Source organism: Seriola dumerili, unplaced genomic scaffold (genome assembly GCF_002260705.1).
Source record: "Seriola dumerili isolate Sdu_G_001 unplaced genomic scaffold, Sdu_1.0 BDQW01000226.1, whole genome shotgun sequence".
Lineage (NCBI taxonomy): Eukaryota > Metazoa > Chordata > Actinopteri > Carangiformes > Carangidae > Seriola > Seriola dumerili.
Window position 1 is genome coordinate 5,439,155 of NW_019174481.1, and position 24,007 is coordinate 5,463,161.

The 24,007-nt window shown below is 43.7% G+C and overlaps 2 protein-coding genes across 2 annotated transcripts; one reads left to right on the forward strand and one right to left on the reverse strand.

Annotated features, from left to right (window-relative positions):
- Window positions 1-414: 414 nt before the first annotated feature.
- On the forward strand, window positions 415-5,467 carry prpf38b (pre-mRNA processing factor 38B). Its single transcript, XM_022754989.1, has 6 exons — window positions 415-814; window positions 1,338-1,406; window positions 1,666-1,817; window positions 2,215-2,275; window positions 3,530-3,768; window positions 4,002-5,467. The coding sequence occupies exons 1-6, from the start codon at window positions 605-607 to the stop codon at window positions 4,672-4,674; spliced, it is 1,404 nt and encodes a 467-aa protein (XP_022610710.1). The 5' UTR covers window positions 415-604; the 3' UTR covers window positions 4,675-5,467.
- Window positions 5,468-5,648: 181 nt separating this feature from the next.
- Window positions 5,649-8,776, reverse strand: LOC111228927 (fibronectin type III domain-containing protein 7-like). Its single transcript, XM_022755039.1, has 5 exons — window positions 8,641-8,776; window positions 8,252-8,527; window positions 6,750-6,986; window positions 6,617-6,664; window positions 5,649-6,414 (listed from the first exon to the last, which is right to left on the reverse strand). Exons 1-5 carry the CDS (start codon window positions 8,774-8,776, stop codon window positions 6,131-6,133), a joined length of 981 nt encoding a protein of 326 aa, XP_022610760.1. The 3' UTR covers window positions 5,649-6,130.
- Window positions 8,777-24,007: the final 15,231 nt, after the last annotated feature.

Here is a 24,007-nt window from a genome sequence, read left to right on the forward strand (position 1 = left end):
ACCATAGGAAATCTTAAAAAGAAAATTGAAGTTAAAACAGCAGTTTCAAATTGAAAACTTAAGTTTAAACTGTAGAAAGAGGCATACTGAAGTAACAAATTCGACAAAAATATTTCCGGTTTAGACTAAACACACATTTCAAAGTAAACGTCTACTGAGCATATTGATATGAAAAAAAGTAAACATGTTTTTAAATGAATATATAAATATATGACTGAGTATAAATATATATTAATTACACATTGTCTGTACAGAAGCCTAAGATATATTTATTTGTGCAGTCAAATACTATTTAAATCGTTTGGTTTGTCCGTATATGCTTTTATTTTCAAAACGAAACGCTCACCGTGTTTACGGATCTACAGTTACAAGCAGCAGTCCGTTTAGACTGCACCACCAACGGTACACTTCCGGTTCCACCTCGCAGCAGGACTTAAGATACAACGACGGCGGGAAGTTGTTATCATCAATTTCACCACAAATCAGTATCAACCAAACGGACGAAATTGTTACACATCGACAATTCACTATCTAATATTGATGGCTTTGTAAACGGAAATACGCCAACTGTAAACCAAGTTTAGCGGCGTGGGATTCAGCTAACATGGCTAACGTCGGAAACCAGCTACCAACACAGGCCGTTAGCAAGCCTGCACCAGGAAAACATGGAAATGTACTGCCCCTGTGGGGCAACGAAAAGACTATGAACCTCAACCCAATGATTCTTACCAATGTGCTGTCTTCGCCGTATTTCAAAGTTCAGCTTTATGAACTAAAGACCTACCATGAAGTCGTGGACGAAATCTATTTCAAGGTAACATTAGCGAAAGCTAACCCGCATGCTAGTTAGGTAACCACTGTTCAGCGAAGATAGCGTTACTGTGGCAGCAGTGTGCTGCAGTCGTCAAATATAAAGGGGTAACTGCATCAGACAGCGCTAGTTCAATCTCTTAACTTTACGACCCGATTATTTCAAGTAATTGTGCACGAATTATAACTTTAAATTAAGATAGCTTGCGATTGTTGGCAGCTAGTATAAACATAATCTTTAACCGTCAACGTTACGCCTGGTTTACTCAGAATTTGTTAGTTAATTTAGTATGTGTATTGTTTTCGTGTTTTAGATCAAAACTTAAAGAATTATTTGAACAGTTCAACATAATTCTTGTGGATAGTAGTTAAACTGCTATCAATATGAATGCGAACTTCCACGATGGTCTAAACATTTCTCATGAAGCCTCTAATATAAAAGTCATCAGTGAGGAGTTTTCTGATGTGTATGATAGCAACTTAAATTAAGTAGTGTGTGTTAAATATGGTTCTCTGTGTGCCTACAGGTGACTCATGTTGAGCCTTGGGAAAAGGGAAGCAGAAAAACCGCAGGCCAGACTGGAATGTGCGGAGGGGTAAGTGAGAAGTACGTGCTTTTTATATTCCCCGTATTCCCCATCTTTTACCCCCTGTATATTTTCCTTATCAGTCTGGGAGGTATCTCAAATCATTGTGTTGGAAATCACTTGATATGATTTACAGGTAGGGCAAATTTACACAATTCATTAATACTTGTTTTGTTGAGTACTGTTGTCATAGTCAGGCATGAGGAATAGGTTAGCTGTGGATTATGTACAGTGACATACTTTACAAATATGTCTTCATTTTTGTTAGGTGCGTGGAGTTGGAACTGGTGGTATTGTGTCTACTGCTTTTTGTCTTCTGTACAAACTGTTTACACTCAAGCTGACTCGCAAACAGCTGATGGGTCTGATCACTCACACAGACTCTCCATACATCAGAGCACTTGGCTTCATGTACATAAGGTATGATTTTTTTGTGAGCTTGCAAAATTTAATCACCATAACTCTACTATACGGATGTTACTTATGTTTTGCATGCTATTTTGCATTTAAATTTTGTTTTATTCTTAAAGCCAACACATCTGTGAATTACAAAAGTATCAGTTAAGTGAGTTAATATCTAATAATACAGATTGTAATTACTAATAAACTACCTTTTTTTTAATTGTTAAAGGCAGATTTAATTGCTGCACACAGATCATGAAACATGAAAAAAGTCATTGTCCATATTAACATCAACAGTGAAAATCAGTATCATTGGAACAGGTCCATAAAAACATAATTGAAATCTGTGCAACATCATAACATGTTTATGTGATGCAAATGCTCAAATTGTGCTCTCTGTTTTATTTTACCTCAGATACACTCAGCCCCCAACAGACTTGATCGAATGGTACGACGGCTTCCTGGATGATGAGGAGGTATGTCACCACGGGTAATAATTTGATGTTTCTTTGTCTCCATTAAATACAGTCACACGACACAAGTTAAAAGCTGTACGTTTCCCCCCCTTGTGATGCTCATAGCTGATTTTTCACCTTTGCCTTCATTTGGCTTAATTGTCCCCAGTTTTTGTCCTCTAAACTTGAGTAGCTAGGTTACTTGCTCACTGCTCTGCTGCTGATTTTTATCAGGGTAAGTACCACAATAATGCTGAGTCAATCTTTTAGTCTAATGTGATATCAAGGCATGCTCTCTGTTTTTGACAAGCTTTTTATCAGGACTTGTTGCACAAAACAAAATTTGGGATACATCACAATTGGAGAATTCATACAGACACACACAAACACAACACAAAATATATAACACTTGTCAAATTTTGCATACAGCTATTGTGTTTTGTCCATATTTAATTGAAATATAATTTGATCCCAGACTGTGCAACCAGGCCTCCTCTGATGTTCTGTTGCATTGTTTTTAATTGATCATATGAAATCCTACCCAACTGGTTAATTCCCCTGTTTTTTTCTTTAGATGCCCATTGTGCAGCAGGTGAATTGGATATTGTATCTCAGCACTGTTGGTTTGCGTGTGTGAGTGCAAAGCGGCTGTTCTCTACCATATAAAGTTGATAACTATTCAACTGGTGTGCACTTACCTACCTGTTCCAGTCTGTGCTTACACTGTGGGCATTTTTTATTCTCCCCAAGAGGTCATTGTGTTGTTAGGAGACTGATGAAGGAAGCCAAGGCTTCTCTATCTTTGTCCCTTCAGCTCAATGAGGATTTATCTCAATGTTCTCCCATCCCTTCATTTATGGTCTGTAAAGAGTAGATGCAACCACTTTTTGGAGATGCTTTTTTTTTTTTTTTTTGAACGGATCATCTGAAGGAAAGGGGAGAATCTTTCAATAGAAAAATATAGTAACTTCTGCTTGATAATCAAAGCTCACTTTGTAAATACAGATTCCAGGAACTGCCAGACAGCTTAGATGAGGCAAACTTTTTTGTGATATTTATATTATTGTTTCCTCTAGTAATTAGAAGTAAAGCCAGGCACATTTGATTGATATGAGAGATTAAGCTAGATGAACAGAGGTGAAGGTTCAGTACTTGGTCATCACAAATTGCTTTTTGATATGAGGCAAGATTGAAAAAGCAATCAGATTTATCTACTTCCTGCCTCTGTGTGCTAATTGAGTTTTTCTGTGGCTCTTTCCCAACGTTTGGTTCCAGGAGCTCGACGTGAAGGCAGGAGGTGGCTGTGTGATGACCATCGGAGAGATGCTGCGGTCCTTCCTGACCAAACTGGAGTGGTTCTCCACTCTATTCCCCCGTATCCCAGTGCCTGTGCAGAAGATTATTGACCAGCAGATAAAGGCAAGGCCTCGTAAGGTTGCACAGAAGGAGACGCAGGAGGAGGAAGCCACATTTGCAGAGTCAGGAAGGCAAGAAGCTGGGAGACGCCGCTCCAGGTAAAGGATTCAAATTATTTATTTAACTCAAGCCATGATTGTCTGGAGACTGTTGTCAAAAGTTATTATTGGACTTTAGCCCATACACATCCATGTGTTTGGCTTTAAGCCCATACGTGTGTGTGTAATATAATATAATTTATGTATATGTAATATATAATATATTATATAAACTGTAATTAATTAGACTAGAAAGTTTAATTGCTTGAAGCTTATGGTACCTGTGTTTCCAGGACACCCAGACGGACACCGAGCCCCCGAAGGTCGCCCAAACGGTCAAGGAGCAGGAGCCACCATCGTGAGAGGGACCGCCATGGCCCCAGCTTCGACCGAGAGCTAGAGAGGGAGCGGGACCGGCAAAGGAAGGAGAGGGAGGGCAGGGACCGAGATAGGGACAGAGGGGACCGAGGGGACAGGGAGAGACGGCGGTCCCGCAGTGCAGACAGGAACCAAGACAGACGAGAGCGTAAAAGAAGTCACAGTGGCAGCCGGGACCGAAGAAATGAACGCAGAGACAAAGAAAGAGACGGCGGGGATGATAGGAGCAGGAGGAAGGACAGGGATCACCATAAAGATAGAGGCACTGAGAGGGAGAGGTCCAGGGATAAGAAGAGCAGGGGAGAGACTGAAGACAGGAGGCATAAAGACGACAGGGAGAGGCACAGAGAAGAGAGGAAGGCCAAAAGGTCGAGCCGGAGTCGAAGCAGGGAAAGGAGGCACAAAAGTGGAGAGGAGAAGAGCAGGAAAAGAGAGCGCAGCCACAGCAGAGAGAGAGACAGGGAGAGAGACGGAGAACAGCGTTCTCACAAACGTAGTCGTAGCAAAGAGAGGAGTCATCATCAACGCGAGTCCAGTAATGACCATAGTAAACATAGTGAACGCAGAAGGAGTCAGAGCACTGAGTAAATGTTGCCTTGCAGCAATATTACTTCTTCTACTCCCTGTGTTTTTCTTCCTTTTTTCTACCCAGTTGTCTGGTCTGTCACTTGTGCTAAAAAATAGGAATGTTAGCACTTTGGACATCTGGAGTTGTTGTCTTTGGCCAATGTAATGTTGCTTTACGTTATATGTTTTTCTGCCTTTTTCACTCCCAGTTAGACCATTGTTAGTCTTCACTTGAAATTTGGAAAGTGGCAAAAATGGCATTTTAATTTTCTATGGTTCATTGTTTTGCCCCAGGACGATATGGGTTTGTATATAATGTTTTGGAAGCTGTCTACACATGATAAGTGGTCAGAGTTGCATTCACCGCTGGGTTGGGCGCAGTCCGTGCTGAAAGCCCAGCGCAACACTGTCGTCATATAATTTATAAAGAATAACTGTTATGTACAGGCTGTACAAAAGCCAATACACACCTTTTTTAAAAATTTGACTAATACTACAGTGCATATGTCTGGAATTTCTTTATACTGAAGCTTCTTTGTCCGCTGTATTCTGCTTAAACATGCTTTCAACAGTCCAAAGTGAGCGGTTAAAGTTAATATTTGAGCAAAGCGGCGATGTGGCCCAACGGTTGCTCAAGCCAGCGCAAAGTATTTCTGTCGATGATCGTGTGTAGACAGCCTGAGAATGTTTTAATCCTCCAAAGGGCAGTATGCAAAGGGTAATTTTTACCACACACACTTGTGCCCTGCTTGTGTTGTGATTGGGTTATTGCTCTGTTGCATTTTGTTTTCTATTAAAACACTTTTATGAACAACCTGTATTGTTTTTTTAAAGGAAAAGGGCATTCAAATGTCAGTAGAAACTGAAGCATATCACAGGTATTGAGTGGAAATACAGAGGCAGAATGCAAACTATTTTTGGTACTTTTATTAGAATGTAGTCTGAAAATAATTTCCACGTTAAATATACATTCAAAAGTGGCAAAAAGTAAATACTCTAGACACTTCCTGATATATTACCTTTTAAGATGACCAATATATAATTTACAAAAGTGAATAAAATATAAAAAGCAGGAGGAACAAAGCCCTACATATAAATGTATAACCTCAACCAACAGCAGTAAAACATGTATCTCTAAAAGGTTTTTACACAAGTACAAATTAGAAGAACGTCAAATATTTAGGGCCCAGGCTTCTATTTGGAAGACATCTACCTAATATGTCCCTCCTGGGTGTTAAATAGTCTTAATGTTTCATTTCATGACCAACATGCACTAAAACAACTGTGCAACTTATGGTAAACAGGCAGAATTGTAAATGTCAAAGCAACCTACACTATCCCCCATATCCTACCAGATCCAAGTTATTGTGAATTATGAGTAAATGTCAAACAAGCTGCCATTTTGACAGTAAAGTCATCACATTTAACTGGGAGATGCGTGTACAGACCTCTTTTTTGTCTACAGAAGTGCTTCCCTTTACTGGGGAAGCCCTGCTCGTATTTGCACACACACGGGCTCTGACTCTGGTCCACTAGCGGCCGCGTTGCTGGCCGACACAGAGAAACAGTAGGTAGAGTTCGGGCTCATATCAGTGAGAATTATATTCTCCCCATACACTGTTAGTTCCTGAGGTTTACTGGATCTGTCCTGCTTCTTGATCACCAGGCTGTAGTGGGAGGCAGCATCCACTTGAGACCACTCAACAAAAATAACTGTTGACATTGCTTGTGTGACATCTAGCATGGGAGCCGAGAGGCCTCCTGTTGGGGGAAAAACAAACCAGAGTTGTGAATTAGATCCCAGCTGACTCATGGGTTGTTTGTCCTGTAAATGAGGACTCAGTTGAGATAGCATGCAAAGTATAACCAAACCAAACAACTTTCTAGACAATGGCCATCAGCCCTCAAAAAATCAGTGCAACATGAAGGAAAAAAACCCAATTGTTTTCTTACAAATACTCACCATTCTGCATTTCACTGAGATCTCTCCTCCTGCGTCCTTGTGGTACCACTAAAGAGAAAAGGTTTACATGACTTAGTTTGTTCTAAAAATACAGTATAATGCATCTTTTAACACACACACATCAGTTTCCTACCATTTGTGACACTTTTAGCTTCACTTTCTCCAGCTGTGTTGCTGGCTGTGATCACCAGGTGACTGGAGGTGATGTTGGACAGAGAGCAGGACAGCCCCGTGACGCTGCATAACTGAGCCTTTGGTGTAACACTGTTGTCATACACGGTGTATGTGGTGGCAAACACTGACGCGTTCCATGAGATTGTGGCAAAGGAGCTGTTACCACTGTACAACACTCCTGGTGGGGGACAAGGAGCTGGGAGAAGAGAAATTATAGTTAGTTAAAGCAGCTGGAAACATGATTATAAAAGTCATGTGTTTCCCTATAACCTGAAATATTCTTTGTTAAATGAGCAACAACGGCAGAACAACATTCTGACTTGTTACAGCAGGAAAAGCACTGGTTAATAACATTAACATTAACTGCTTCTGTTCTGTTCAAGTGTCCCTGTAAGCCATGACAGCGAATCAGCCTGCACAGTACTGAGCAGTGCTGGAATGTAACAAAGTACTCACACTCTGTGCTAAAGTACACATCAGAGGTACTTGTACTTTGCTTGACTGTTTCCATTTTCTGCTACTTCATGTTTCTGAAAGTATTGTTACAGATAAAGATACCCAAGCTGATTTATAGCCATTCTGCAACAGCTTGGGACTAGGTGTTTAAAGGCAACATTTTACTGTAATGACATGTTAAAATGTTGTCCATAGAAATGTGCATTGAGACCTTCATTTATTGAAAAAAGGTTGTGTGTTATATATTTTCCTGTACAATTTCTACCTCTTCTAGTTTGGCCTTTACCTGTGCTGACTTTCAAACTCATTCATCACAAAATACTGTGTATAGAACTCATGACCTCACTTTCTTTACCCACAATCCCACTGTATCATCAGATTAGCAAGGTTGTGTCCGACATCACTCACTCATTCACTCCTCCCTACTCACTACCCAGGGAGTGCTATGTAGAGCACTATATAGTGAGCTCATTGGTAAAATGTAAACACTCTTTCGGACACTAATCAGGTCATCTTCTCCGCACCGTTTTTCTGTCTTCCAGTGGGAGCGCAATGCATGATGGTATATATTGCTTGGTTAGTGACCATTGGTTGTACACTACTTTTCATGATGCATTGTGGGATACTATGAGTCCACTATATAGGATGTAATAATTCTCACTATACATTCAGACAGCACTATAAAATTGCAAACTCACTATATAGTTGACTATATAGGAAGTAGTGAGTGATTTCAGACACAGGAGTTTTGACAGGAAAAGCACAGGTGTAGCTGATGATGCTGATGATGGTTTCAGCTAATTAGTCGATATTACTCACAGCTGCATGTAACAAGTGAAAGAGAGAGGTCTACTTTCAGGTATCTGTGGCTCTGTGGACATCCTCACTCAATTCTCTATCAAGAGATCCTATGTTTTGATATCTTTACCCATACTCCACTCCAATTGTTGAAGTGTAAAAGGTAAAACCGTGTTTGAACAGTACTAAGTTCTAAGTGTAATCTACCTGTTGTTCCACTGAGAGACACAGACGGGTCGCTGGTACCAGCACCGTTCCTGCTCTGCACTGTAGCGTTGTAGGATGAACTGCAGGGGAGAGGAATCTCGAAGTACGTCCTTTGTGTCCAAAAAGAGGAGAGCTCGAACAGGGCCTGGGTGTCCCCCAGCAGACTTCCTGTTAGCGCCAGAATGTACTCAGTGTCTCTGCAGGAGATCTGTGTCCAGTTGAAGCGCATCACCTGGATCTCCATCTGCATTGGCAGCAGCTGCACCTCAACAGCGTCTGGAGGACAGGGAGCTAAGGCAGAGAGAGAGAGGACGAATGTATTACTTCATTTTTAAACAAAAACATTACATGGTATTAAGCGTTTGAGAAGTAACACACAGCTCGTATACCTGCTCCCCTCTGCACTGGGTCACTGAAGGAGCTGTTGCATGTACCATCTGAGGCCTGGACGGAGAAATTGTAAACGGTTCCGCAATCAAGACCCTCGATTGTGCAGGTGGGATTTGTGCTGTGACAGTGCAGCATGTCTCCATTCCCAGACTGGGCACAGCCATAGTAGTCAACAGCATTATCTCTCGGTGTCCATGACAGCAGCGCAGACTGGTTGTTACAGTGGAATGAAACTGAGAGTCCAGCTGGCTGGCAAGGACCTGGATAGAAAAATATCAAATTCTTAGTGTGCTGAGACTGGTATGATTTACTCATAATGGGTCTCTTGAATCAAGTCAATACATTAATATTCTTTATGTCTTTTTGGCAAATACCTGTATTTAGTGTTGCATTTTGACTGGCCTTGCTGGAGCAGTTTTCATGGCTAGCAGTGACGACCACTGTATACTGCTGGTCGCAGTGGAGCTCTGACACGCTGCAGTTACTGGAGGTGGTGTTGCAAGTATGCACATGTCCATCTCCACCCATAGCGACAACTTGGTAGCTTTCAGCAACAGAAGAGGGAGTCCAGGACACCAGTGCACTGTGGTCCTCACAGGAGCTGCTTACCATCACGTTCATGGGTGGACAGGGCTCTGGTAAGAGGAAATAAATCTGTATTATTAAAGATTAATAGTTATAATACACAACAGAGTAGGGTGTGAAAGGGTTAAATTGTTATATGGCGGATGTAAACAATACAGATGTCTAATTAAATATTAATAAGTGACAGATGTTTTGTAATGTGTGACAACAAACAAATAAACAAAAACATGTACCCATGCTAACTCTGTAGGGTGGACTTCTCATGCTGCTGCACTGGTCTGATGAAGCAGCTACAATGATGGTGTAATAAAGGTCACATCGTGCTCCATACAGGTAGCAGGTAGTGCCCGTGTTATTGCAGGACAGGTACGTGTGGTCGCTAGCTTCTGCTGTGGCAGTGTATACTGTGTTTCCACTGCTGCCCTCCATCAGTTCCCACACGACGAGGATGGAAGAATTGTGGCACTGAGGGAAGGCGGTGATGCCAGACAGGGAGCAGGGGGCTGGGGGGAGATGCAGATTTCCTTAACTGTGACACTGTAGCATGAATTAACATTGGGAATGACAAAAAAAAAAAAATGGCACATTTTTCTCACTAGGACTGAAATCTGTTACCTGTCTGCAAGTCGATGGTGGAACTTGGCTGACTCTCACACTGGCTGTTTTTAGCAGTAACACTGAAGTTATAAAGTACACCACAGGCCAGGTCTTCCACCTCACATGTAGTGTTGCTGGAAGTGGTGCAGTTGGCTGTATAGTCCTCTCCACCTGCAGCTGACACAGTGTAGCAGTCCGCCCCTGGAGCAGCGTGCCATGATATCCAAGCGGAATTGGTCACACAGTCTAGGTTGCCTCTGATTCCCTGAGGCTGGCAGGGGGCTAAAGAGCAGATAGAAAAGTTAAATCGGGGACTGGTTGGACGGATTTATGTAAGGATGGACGACTTTGTAATGTTTTCATACCTGACATGATGCTGTGGGTCTGACTGTGCTGGCTGCGGCAGTCACCTCGGACAGATGTGACCTGAGCAGTGAATGTTTTCCCGCAGGTCACATTGCTGATGGAACATGCTGTGTTTGTGGTGTTGCATGACTCAATGATTCCTCCATTTTCTGCCATTACTGAAACCAGGAAGTGGTCAGCTTCTCTGACGGCATCCCAGGAAACTGTCAGGTCATTTGAGGAACAGCTGAACTGGGCGCTCACGTTCTGAGGTGGGCAGGGGGCTAGGAATAAGAAGGCAAACTCATTACTTAGCAACGATTTTTAAGTTGAAAATGTTTGGTATGCACAGCACCAAAGTATAAAACTGTAACTGTGTATTAGAGTGTGTCCGCTGGTACTGTATCTCTCACCTGAGTTTAATATCAGTGCCTCGCTTGGGATACTAGAGCAGCTGTCGTCCATAGCAACTACCTCAACGGTGTAGCGGCTGCCACATGTGAGGTTGTCAAGGCTACAGTTGAGGTCAAAAGTCTCGCAGCTCACGTTGCCATGACTACTGCGGGCTGTCACTGAGTACTGTAAAGCCCCACGACTGGCAGACCAGGACACAACAGCAGTGTTGTTGGCACAGTCCATCACCACTGAGACATTAGTGGGAGCACATGGCACTGTAGAGAAAGAAGAGTTAGTCAATACACACTGAGAGAAGAGTGTGTAACAACACAAAGTTGTTGTTGAATTCAGTTAAGCAATAAATAATGTATATATGTGTATATAAGTGATACAATTTTTAGATCATCCTCCAAAAAAGTAATGAATAGTTCACCAAAAAAGTCAGTATTTTTAACTGTTAAACACGATGTCACTTTATCACTTTACCTTTACCATAATCATTATTTTTCCATGACTATCAATCATATTTTGAGTGGATTTCCATTCAGTGTGCTCCAACAAATTTTAACAGACAAAACTAATTTGAATGATATTAATAAGAATGGAAAACAATAGCTCTTGATTACCAGGAGATGGAATAGAAACAAATGTGCTGTTTATGGACTGTTCACATTTTAGCCTATTTATGATAGCATTGCTTGTATGAAACTATGTTTCCAACAATCGAGCATATGTTTTCCCCTCCAGCCATTTAATGCTCACCTGACTGCAGACTGGTGGTTTCATTGGAGACTGTGTTACACTGTTGGTTGGAAGCTGTGACTGACACAGAGAAGTTGTACCCACAGGTAAGGCCTGGGAAGCTGCACTGATTAGAGTCGGACATGCACATTTCTGACATGCCAGTGTCAGTCTGCGTGGTGACGGTGTAGTAGTCTGACCCATTGCTGGCCTGCCATGTGACCATGACGATGCCAGAGAGGCAGTCCTGCATGGTAGAGACTCCTGAAGGTGAACACGGCCCTGGAGAAAAGACATGCAAGTTAATTTTAGATTTCTTTTAGTTAGATTCTATCTATCTATCTATCTATCTATCTATCTATCTATCTAACTATCTAACTATCTAACTAACAGTTTGCCTCTTAAAGTAAACAAATCTCACATGTGATACTTTGACATACATGTATAAAAGGTGTTTAACTTACATGTCTGTACAGAAACCGGTGCACTGGAGCTGCCGGGACAGTGCTGGCGGTACGGTGTGACTGTGAGGCTGCAGTTTTGTCCACAGGTGCAGTCAGAGACGTGAGCTGTGGTGACATTAGTGGTGAGCCCTGTAGTTGTGTTTCCTGCCTCAGCTGATACCAGGTACAACTCTGTCCCGTTACTTGCATCCCAGCTCAGAGAAACCACGTTCATATTGCAGTCTACTGAGGCAACCAAATTCTGGGGCACACAGGGATCTGGAAGAATGGGTATGTTGTTAAAAAGATATTCAACCATATCTAGTTCTTATTGGTGATTTCAATTATTCTGTACATTTATTATTTATTTGGTAACATTTTAATTAATTGGTTTGTAAATTATTAATATTTCCGAGGAACTTTCTTGGAAATAACTGTAATTTGGTCCAACTACAGGGAAAATAGGACTGTCCTTTATTCTCTTTATACATAGTTCTCTCCAGGGGACTTCAGAAAAATTATTAATAAATTACAAACAGAAAATGAATCATTGCGATTATTCATACAGAACCTTTCTGGACAAATGTTGCGTAACATACCCATATGGATGACTGAGCTGTTGCTGGGCAGGCTGGTGCAGTTGTCATCCTTTGCTCTCACTACAACCGTGTAGTCCTCCCCACAGTGCAGGTCATTCCAGGTGCAGGAGGTGGTATTGGTGAGACACTGGTGGGTGTGTCCATCAAGGCCAGTCGCTACGGCAACATATGATTCGGCGCCATCACTGGGCCCCCAGCTGACAGATCCCATGTTAAACTCACACTGCACATAGGTCTTCACATCCCAGGGGATACATGGGGCTGTGGAGAGAGGAGCGGTGTAAACACACACACACATACACACACAGTGACAAACAACATTTCATTTAATGTACGTGCATAACGAGGTATAAAATACAAATCGTACAGGTTTTGAAGAAGGCAGGGCTGCTGTGGTTGCTGTCACACTCGCTGCCTTGTCCTTGCACAGTAACATTGTAGTCCTGTCCACATGGCAGAGTGGCTGATAGAAGGGTCTGGTTTGTGTTGTAGATCCTCATATATCCAAGGCTCCCTGTGGCTGTAACCAAGTAATTCATAACACCGCTTGCTTGGTGCCAGGTGATCTGGACCTCCTCACTTTGACAGAGCGCTTGAGCAAACACAATCACAGGCTGGCAAGGCTCTGAGAGGAGCGAGAGGAAGAAAAAAAGGAGTAAAACACGATTACAAACAGAGGAAGGAGTACTCATTCTGTAAAGGTAGAAACACTACATGAGCTGAAACAATTAGTTCAGTGACTTAATCCATTATTGTTTTAGTATAAGTTTAGACCGCTTGATTAGCAGATTGCCAAAACATCAATCAGGACTAAAACTAGATTATCAATTTATTGTAAGTGAGTGATCTTTTTTAACAAATATTCCAAATGTTTGATGGTTCCAGCTTCTCAGATGTGAGGATTTGCTACTTTTTTCTTGTTTTACATTATAATACAGTGTTTGGATAGTATAGTATTTGGACTGTTGGTCAAATGAAAAGACAAGAGTTGTTTGAAGACAACACTTTTTTTGTGATTTATGGACCAAACAATTATCGTTCAGTCAAGAAAATAATTGACAAATTTATCAATAAGAGAAATAATAATTGTTACTTTCAGCCTTAATATAATATATGTCAAATACTTTGCTACAAGTAAAATTAACTGAAAAAATTACTTGTGTAATATTAAAATTCTAAGTTAAGTAGTAGTGTCTCAAAACTGTACTTGTGTAAGTGCACTTATACTACTTAGACCAAAAAGTACCTGTTTGGATGGACACAGTACTACTGGCCTGGCTGTAGCAGCCTTGGCTGTGAGCTGTGATAGTAAAGTTGTACGTCTCTCCACAGACCAGACTGTGGAACTGACAGGTAGAGCCTGTAGAGTTACACTTCTTCACCCCTCCTCCTGATGCCTTGATGGCAGTCGCTATGTACAGTTCAACATCAGACCTCTCCTCCCAGGACAGAACTGCAGTGCGGGAACCACACTGCAGGTCAACAGCTACACGCTGAGGCGGACAGGGACCTGAGGAGAGGTGTGGAAGGATAAGGGTCAAATAAAACCCAAACGAACAACTGTTACTAATGAGGACCAACTGTGAACAATCGACTCACGTGTGGTGAGGTTGGCGTGCGTCGGTGCTGTGAGGCTGCACTGTTGGTTGCTGGCAGTGAGGCTTAGGTTGTAGGTTTCCCCGCAAGTTAAACCTGTCACATTGCATCTATTCTGCTGAGTTGTACACAGAGTCTGAAGACTCCCACTGACAATAGCTGTCAGGGAAACGTTTGCTGTGCCATAAGTAGAATTCCAGGACACAACTGCGGCACCATCAGAGTTACAGTTGACTTCTACCTCTACCTCTCTGGGCAGGCACGGAGCTGAGGAAACAGCACAAGTATGTTTATGAATGCATGCAAAAAAACAAAAAAATCCAAAATGGAGGGAAAATCATGTATGTACTCATTATGTCATCACCTGATGTAAGAGACACCGCAGTGCTGTCAGAGCTGTTGTACTGCCATCCCAGGGCCTTGACCCAGACGCTGTACACTGTGCCACACATCAGTCCTGAGACACTACAGTGGGTGGTTGTGGCAACACAGGACATGTAGTGGCCATTTTGGTTGTCAAAGTAAGCGACATAGCCCACGGCGAGGTCACTCTGCTGCCAGGAAACAGTTGAAGAGAGCTGTTCACACGCCATATTGGCCTGAACGTTGGTGGGTGGACAGGGTTCTGAATCAGGGGATAAGACACATTTAAGCATGAAGGAAAGACATACAGAGCCATACCTGTACATAGTGAAAGGATTCAGCCATTTCACATTTCTTCCCAACCACACACCTGTCATGAGGCGGTAGGGTTCAGAGGTCACAGTGTTGTTGCAGGCCACATTTTGTGCCATCACAGTGACGTTGTATATCTGACTACACTGCAGGCGACTCAGGCGGCAGCTGTTGTTGGTGGTGTTACAGGTGACCCTCGAGCCCTGGTCAGTCACAGCCTCAGTGGAGTAGGAGCTGGCACCACCTGCTGCATCCCACATCACCTGGGCAGTGCTCACATTGTAGTGGACAGAGAGATTTGTAGGAACACAGGGCTCTGGGGGGAGAGAGAGAGTTAACATAGAGGTAGCTAAATTCAGTGTGATGAAAATTAAATAGGAACAACAATAAACCTGACATGAAAAACAGTTTACTCTTGGTATCCCACAAACACCACAGCTGACATGCAACAAACACACACAGGTGAACGTACTGTACCTGTGGTGAGGTATCCTGCCATTTGAGCAGTGCTGTTGCAGGTCTCTCCCAGAGCCATCACAGTGACATTGTATTTCTGTCCGCACTGCAGAGAGCTCAGCTCACAGTTGGTGTGATTGGCGGCGCAGCTGGTGGTGTGGCCTGATGAAGCTGTGAGCTCAGCAACATAGGACGAGGCTCCAACGCTGGGCTGCCAGGATATGGTAGCAGAGCGGGCCTCACAGTCCATAATGGCTTCGATGCTGCTCGGCTGGCAAGGCCCTGTGGGATCAAGAAGAATATGACTATGAACATTTATAGCCAAATCATATCTAACATTTTATGGTGAAGATAATCTAAGCTCAAAGATCCGCCTACTACTACTTTACCACTGTAGCAGCCATTACACCTAACAGTTTCCAGTTGTACAGTCGGTCAGACTTACACATCAGCAACTGTTAGACAGATTTCCATAAACTCATGTTCCCCAGAGGATGAACCATAATGTCTTAATGATCCCTTGAGTTTTCCTCTAGCACCACAGTGAGGTTGACTTTTAACATTGCCCCGGTGAGCATGCTAGCACTGCTGTGCCTTACGGATCTTAAGGCTCGTTATGCAATTATAGCATCTTTCAAATGATTCTGTCATCATATGTTTGGTTTGTAGAAAGAATGGGGAAATGGGTGCAGTCTGTCTATTGCTTTCAGCTCAGAAAGTGCACATAAATGAGCATCGCTGCCTGCTACAGTGTCTTTTCTGATACTACGGTTGAGCATTGCCAAACTTTGTGGCTCTCTGAATTGTTACTTCAGAATCACAGGGCCAGTCATCAACTAGAGTCTCCTTTCCAACACTATGGCCTATATATTAGTCTGTCCCACAGAGGTTTATCAGACTTGCTTGCTTACTTGCTGCAGCTCCTTCAAAGATGCTGCTGTTTGCTTGGATCACTGTACTCTTGTCTGTACATATTAGTGGATGCATGTTAAGTATGTCTTTACCTGATGTAAGCGACACCACCGTGCTGTCAGAGCTGTTGTACCGCCATCCCAGGGCCTTGACCCAGACGCTGTACACTGTGCCACACATCAGTCGTGAGACACTACATTGGGTGTCTGTGCCAGTGCAGGAAGTGTAGTGGCCACTGTGGTTGTCAAGGTAGGCGACATAACCCACAGCGAGGTCGCTCTGCTCCCAGGAAACTGTCGCAGTAAGATGTTCACATCCCATATTGGCCTGAACGTTGGAGGGTGGGCAGGGTTCTGAATGAATGGAAAACAAGCATGTAAACACGGAGAAGAGGCATTGCCATAGTTACACAGAGCCATACCTGTACACACACCCCTTTTCCGATCATGTAGCTAACCTGTCATGAGACGATGGATTTCAGACGTCAAACTGTCACAGGCCAGATTGTGTGCAGTCACAGTCACGTTGTAGATCTGACTACACTGCAGGCCATTCAGGAAGCAGCTGTTGTTGGTGGTGTTACAGCTGACTGTGGAGCCCTGGTCAGTCACAGCTTCAACAGAGTAGGAGCTGGCACCTGCTGCTGCACCCCACATTGCCAGGGCAGCGCTCACATTGTAGTGGACAGAGAGATTTGTGGGAACACAGGGCTCTGGGGGGAGGAAATGATAATGTAGTTGTCATTTTGTGTAAGTAAAATGACTATTTATAGTCCAAACTTTTGAGTTCTACTCACCTGTAGCGAGCATGGCTGGGGCACTGGCAGGTCCAGGACAGCCTGTGTGCATTGCCTCCACAACAACAGAGTACTCCTGTCCACAGACCAGGCTGTTAAGGTTACAGGCTGTCCCCATGTCACTGCATGAGGAGTTGTGTCCGTCAGCGGAGGTTGCCTGGACGCTGTAGGCTGTGGCTGCAGCTGTGCTACTCCAGCTGACCAGAGTGTTACGTGTGGTACAGTTAAGTTTAGCTGACACACTGGTGGGAGGACATGGAGCTAGAGAAATAGAGAGGTGCAGTTGAGAAAAGGGGACCAGTAACAAAAATAGACACTTTTTAGTTATAGGATAGGGAAAATACGCTTATTTACTTTCTTGCCACGAGTGATCAATGCTACTCTCACCTTTGTATGCTAAATATGAAGCCAGCAGCTGCTTAGGTTAGCTTATCATAAAGACTGAAAACAGAGGGAAACTGCTACTGCACCTACCAGCACCTGTGAATCTTGTGTTACTTTTGGACACAGCCAACCTGCTGCTAGTGTTAGCTTCATATTTACCATACACACATGACAGTGGTATCAATCTTCTCATTTTAGCAAATAAATGTATTTCCCAAAGCATCAAATTATTCCTTCAGGAAATGGTTATCAAAATAAAGTTGTTGAGTGTACCAGTGATCTTCTCTATAGGGGTGCTTATTTCGCTCATGCACACATTAGTGTGTCCCATCACAGTGAAAGTGTAGCGTTGACCACAGCTCAGGGCCAGGAAGGAGCAGCTGCCCTCAGTGGAGTCGCACGTCGAGTTAACACCTGAAGCGGAAGTGGCTTTAACAGTGTAGTTCTGTGTTGTGCTGCTCTGGTTCCACTTTACGGTCATGACGTTGCTGCTACAGTTCTGGTCAACAGTGGTGTTCTCAGGTTTACAGGGAGCTGGAGGTGTTTGAAAAAAAGAGAGGACGTTTTCTGTTAAAATCCTATTATTTATTCTTCAGCAGCATAATTTTTTTATATTGATTTTATATATAAGTTCTGAACATGAAAGCGATGCACTCACCAGACTGAACCTTGTAGTCAGAGCCTGCGATGATGCTGCAGTGGATGGAGGAAGAGGTGACAGCCACCTCATAGACTTTGCCACACTGCAGGTCATAGATGGAGCAGGAGTTGGAGGTTGAGTTACAGGAGGCTCTGTGTCCGTCAGTGCTGATGGCCCAGGCGGTGTAGTCGTCTGAGCCTGCAGTCTGTGTCCAACTCACATTCATCACATTTGTGTTACACTCTACTTCTGCTAGGACATCTTCTGGGAGACAGGGAGCTGCAGGGGGACAGTTTGATCACAGATAAGCACATGTGCTGCCAGTATAGGCATACAGATGAATTTGCGGTGTCATAGATAAGTGTTTTAGAATTGGTGATAACATATTCATAGATTTCCCCAGGATATGGTTACTGCCTTCTTTTAATCTTGATCTATAAGGGCTCATTTTGGATACATCGTCATTGGCGATTAAACGAATGTGAATATTAAAAGTTGCCTATGTACATGTTTGCCTATAGGTGTAAGCTTGTGCTCATTTCTCACCAGAGTCAAAATGAATATCAGCATGTTTAGTGCTGTTGCAGCTCTCTGTGGAAGCCACCAGTGTGGCGGAGTATGAGCGGCCACAGTGAAGCTTTACAGCGCAGGAGGTGTCATTGGAGGAACAGGAGGCTACGTGGCCTTGCTCTCCTGTGACCTCGACAGTGTAGAAACCTGCTCCAGTGCTCTCAACCCAGGAGAAATTCCCTTTGTTTGTCCCACAGTCCACACGAGCAGTGAAGTTGGTGGGCTGACAAGGGGCTGAAGAGAGAGGAAAAATGACACTAAATATATGTTGATTTTAGGTTATGATTTTTTTTTTTTTTTTTTTACTGCAGCTGTTGCCATAGAAACACATTCTACCTGTGCTTATTTCTATGGGTGGACTGTAGCTGCTGCGGCAGTTTCCATCCTGTGCTGCCATGCGGAAAGCATATCTCTGTCCACACATCAGGTTGGTCAAAGTGTGTGAAGTGTTAGAGGTGGTGTGTACTGTAGGAGGGAGACTGCTGCTTGTCATCTCAGTTTGTAAAGTGTAGGTGGCCCCGGACACAGAGCTCTGGTCCCATGTGAGGGTCAGGATGTTGGTATCACAGTTGACCTGGCCCGTCAAGTTAGTAGCCGGACACAGAGCTGGGATGATACATAAGGAAGTTGAAATTAATTTCTTGTGATTAAACCAACCTGAAGACAGAAACATCATATCAAAGAGCCTGCTGCAGTTTCCTCTCACCTGTTCTTAGCACCACGGCTGAGCTCGGCTCGCTCCAGCAGCCCCTGTCCACAGTTACTACCGCAACAGAGTAGGTTTCCCCACAGTGGAGGTCAGTGAAATTGCATGAGTTGGAATAGTTTGAGCTGCAAGTGTGAGTGTGTCCATCATCTGCAGTTGCTGTTGCTATGTACATCTCTGCCCCTGTGACTGGAGACCAAGAGACAATGCTGTCCTCACAAACTGGAGACACGGTGACATTACTGGGAGCACAAAGACCTGTGGAAAAGGGTATAAAAAAGGGTTTAATATTTCTTTCTGAACAGAGATGTAACGGTTAGATTTTGGATATCAAGTCTTTGTGCACCTGCTCTAAAGCTGTAAATGGCACTTGGGTTTCCTGTGCATGTCTTGGAGTGGGGTGTGACTGTGATGCTGTAGGTTTCACCACAGTGGATGTCAGGTACTTTACAGCTGGTGGTGTTGGTGTGGCAGTGGTGTGTGTGTCCATCCTGGCCCGTCACTGTCACATTGTATCCTACAGCACTGGGGCTTCCTTCCCACATCACCAGGGCTGAGTGATTTGAACACATTAGAGTGGCGCTCACATTTTGCGGGGCACATGGGACTGGGGAGAGAAAAAGAAAGGATGGATGACAATGAAGTTACAAACATAAAATGTATCAACTGACATTATGTGCTTTATCCAGAATAATAGGAGTAGTTCTAGTAGTAGTGCTTTCTTGCCAAGAGTATGAGAAGATGGATACTACTCATGTTTTTGTGCTAAATATAAAACTGGGGCCAGCAGCCAGATAGTTTAGCTTAGAATAAAGACGGGGGGAGAGGGGAAACTGCTCACCGGGTAACAAAATCTTTGGCGCTTCTCTGTTCTTTCTTTTGGTAGCTGGTTATGTGCACATTAGTGCATGTGAGTCCCTCCTTACAAGGGACCGCCCACCCACAGATCACACAGTGCTGTAAACAGCCTGCAGGTGAAAGACACCTTCCAGCATTACCTTCACTGTAGAAACCACGTTTTTGAATGAAAAGCCCGACAAAGAAAAAAATAAGACAGGAGTGGCCATTGGGACTACAGGCTCAAATCCTGGTCGGCTGTCAGAACATCTATAAAGTTTTTACCGGCTTCTTCAGTTTCAGTCCAAGGCTGATTTTCTTTCCCAGTCCAACCATGGAGCCAATACTGGTCTGGCTTTACCGAGATGGAGAGCCTTGGAGCTGCTTAAGGACTTCAGCTTGACTCGGAACTGGCTTTTCTTCTTCTCATGTGTAAGTAACTTGATGGCAACATAATGTAACATGTTTGTTTTCATTAGTGACGGCTACAGAAGGAATGATAAAGTTAGCTAACTTGCTATTAGCCATTTTATGACTGTCTTCGTAGGTCATGCTATGGCTAGCTGGCTTACTGCCAGCATTACCATGGAGCTTCCTGGCAATGCTAGCGCGGGCTAATAGTTGTGGCTAGGTAGTTTTGTTGTTGGCTGTCATACAGGGCAACTTTATTCGTTTGTTTTGATCTGAGATGATGGTGAGTGTAAAAACCCAAGTTGTGGTTTTTCAGCGTTTATGTGCTGGACTAAAAAAATATATTAAACAAAAGGACATGTAACGTGCTAATTGTTACGTTTCATAGGTGCAGCTAGGTGGTTTCGTCTCCAGTTTTTATATTAAGCCCTGCTAACTGGCTGCAGGATTAGGGTCAGTTGTTGGCTGTAGGTAAATTTTTACAAAACTATCAGTCTTCTCATCTGACTCGTGGCATGAGATAAGCATATTTCCAAAATATCAGACCACAGCTTTAAAACCATATATCTTCTGTACCTCTGTGACAGTTCACTTTTACAACAGCAATTACCTGTTTCAAGGGGTTGACTGACACTTGGGGTGCTGTCGCACTGCGCCCCCTGAGCCTGGACTGTTACATTGAAATCCAAGCCACAGGGAAGATTTTGGAACATACAGCTGGTATTTGTAGTCTGGCAGCTATCCTGATGCCCTTCTCCTGCTACCTGAGCCAGGTAGCTGAGGCTTCCCACAGGGTCAGTCCAGCTAAACACTGCCGTGTTGGTGCCACACAAATACTGCTTAGATGTGACAGTTGGAGGACACGGGGCTGAAACAAAATCAAAAGATTCAGTATAAAGACAAGTGTTTACCTGGTGAAAGAAGCAAGAGGCGATTCCTTTGCACACACTCACCAGTTGTGATGTTGGTGCTGGATCCAGGTGTGCTGTCACACTGGCTTCCTCGTGCAATGATCGTGGCTGTGTAGGTTTCACTACACAGGAGATCTGTCAGGGTACATGTAGCAGTGGCTGAACTGCACGAAACCTTGTGCCCGCTTGTGGCTGTTGCGTTAACTATGTAACCTGTTGCATCAGCCATTGACTTCCATGACAGAGAGGAAGAATTGGTACCACAGATCTGGGTGCTGTTCTGGATAGAGGGAGAGCAGGGAGCTGAGAGGGAAACAGAAAGGGACAGGAGTATGTAGTGTTTAAGATGAATGTTTTAGCTGTTTTTGAAGTAATACAAATCTGTTTTCTCTTTGTACTCTTTGAACTTCTCTCTGTGAGTTAATCTTAAATCTGTCCAGCTTTCTTGTCTCCTACCCGTCATCAGGACTGTTCTGGTGCTTCCAGTGCTGTTACAGGTGGCATCCTGGGCCACTACAGTCAGGTTGTAAACTTTTCCGCACTGAAGTTGGTTCAGCTGACAGGCAGTTGTGTTGCTCCTACAGGACATATAATTCTGAGAGCTGCCCTCTTGAGCGACTACAGTGTAAGCCATGGCCCCGGCAGCGGCAACCCACGACACCATGGCTGTGTCTGAGCCACAGTGGAGGTTGCTGGTCACATTGACAGGATCACACGGCCCTGGTGAGAGAGGTAGAGAGGAGTTATGTGTTACATGATGTGTTCCAAGTCAAGAAAATCCTTTTGAGATAAATAAAGTGTTCAAAAATATGTAAACACAACCTGTAGTTATAACAGTTTGACTGGGGGCGCTGGTGCATTGGCCATCCAGGGATGTTACTGTGACGTTGTACTGACTGGCACACTGCAGGCCGGAGACAGAGCATGTGAGGTTTGATGAGGAGCAGGTGTCAGAGAAGCTGTTGGGGCCCGTCACTGTTGCTATGTAGGTAGTAGCTCCAAGAGAGGCGTGCCAGGAGGCCAGAAGAGAGTTTGTGCCACAGTCTGTTACTGCTGTTAAGCTCTGAGGGGGGCAGGGTGCTGGAAGAAGGTATCATAGTGCACTAAATAATCACAATAACAAAATACAGTTAATGGACATTATTATCCTTTTACCATCAACATCTCTATTACCTGTTTGAACAGTCTGTGGGGAGCTATATGGTCCGCTGCAGCTGCCAGAGGAAGCTTTGACAGAGACATTATAAGTCCTTCCGCACTGAAGACCAGTCAGACTACAGCTGGCACTGTTAGTGTAGCACGTCACTGAACTGATGTTTCCAGCCAGTGGCATAGCAGTCACACTGTAGTTGAAGGGCTCAGGAGAAGGGCTCCAGCTGACCATCAGGTCATTGGTGCCACATAACAGGTTTGTACTGACGTTCTGTGGAGCGCATGGAACTAACAGAGACATAAAACAAAAGTAATAAGTCAGAAAGTGGCAGGCAAGTGAAAATGAATATAAACAAAATCCATACACTCAATTCATTAAATCAGCAGGTATTTCTCATTGAAAGCTGTAATTTCTCAAAGAAAAAATTTGACATCTTGGAAATGATTACACAGTCTTGCTTTCTTGCAGAATGACTGTGTAATCCATACAAGAACCAGAATTGTGAAAAGATAAATTGTGATTTAATTGGGAGGTTGTATGAGGGACTATTTCTTGATTAGGCACAGTGATTAGCTGGAAATATAATAACTTGTTTGTTTGTTGCTTTAGAGGTGTGTGTATTTTTACATAACCACAAGATTCATCACTCTATGTTATGATATGAGCTCTTTCATCACCAGTATCTACTGTCTTTTGGCAAAAGGTGTTAAGATCAGCCGTTTCAAATCAGGTCAAATGTTTTTGTAACAGCTGATCATAAAAACAAGTACACTTAATTTGCAAAAGAAAAGTCTGGAGTGCGAGGAGTTAAGAATTATATGTGTCACTTGTGATCAGCTCATAAAAGTGATATTTTAAATAATCTTTTAGTTTGTATTTGAAAATTTGATGGGCTTTACCACATCAGATCAAGAGCCAGTCACATAAGTTGAGTGGTAGGTCTAATCAGATGTGTTACAACCTCGCTCTCAGTACCTTGGTCTTGTCTGAAGGGAGCACTGTAGCTGCTGAGACAGGTGCCGTCAGTGGCGGCCACATGAATTTCATACGCCTGGCCACAGATCAGGTCACTCAGAGTGCAGTTGGGGTTGGAGCTGTTACAGGTGAGGATCTGTCCATTAGTGGTGGCTTTCACATCATAGCTCACTGCATTCGCACTGGGGGCCCAGGACACTTGAGCAATGCCAGCGCTACAGATCAGCTGGCTGGACACATTAGAGGGAGTACATGGCTCTGGAGAGGGAATCGAATAATACATCAATCACTGCCAATGAGGTCTTATTGAATGACACTGTAATGACTGACACCATTAATGACATTATGGGGGTGGTCAGTGTTATGTTACCTGTGTGCAGAGAGACGTTGCTGCTCAGTTGACCTGTACAGTTGTCATCAGCTCCTGAAACACCAATGGTGTACACCTCCCCACACTGGAGCCCAGGGAGGCTGCAGGAGGTGCTATTGGTCGAGCACTCTGATCTGTGACCTCCGCTGCCCATAGCGACAGCAGTGTAGTATTTGGCACTATCACTGGCTACCCATGACACAGGGACAGGATCTGGAGCACATGTGCGCATGGCTGTGACGTTGGTGGGAGGACACGGCACTGAAGG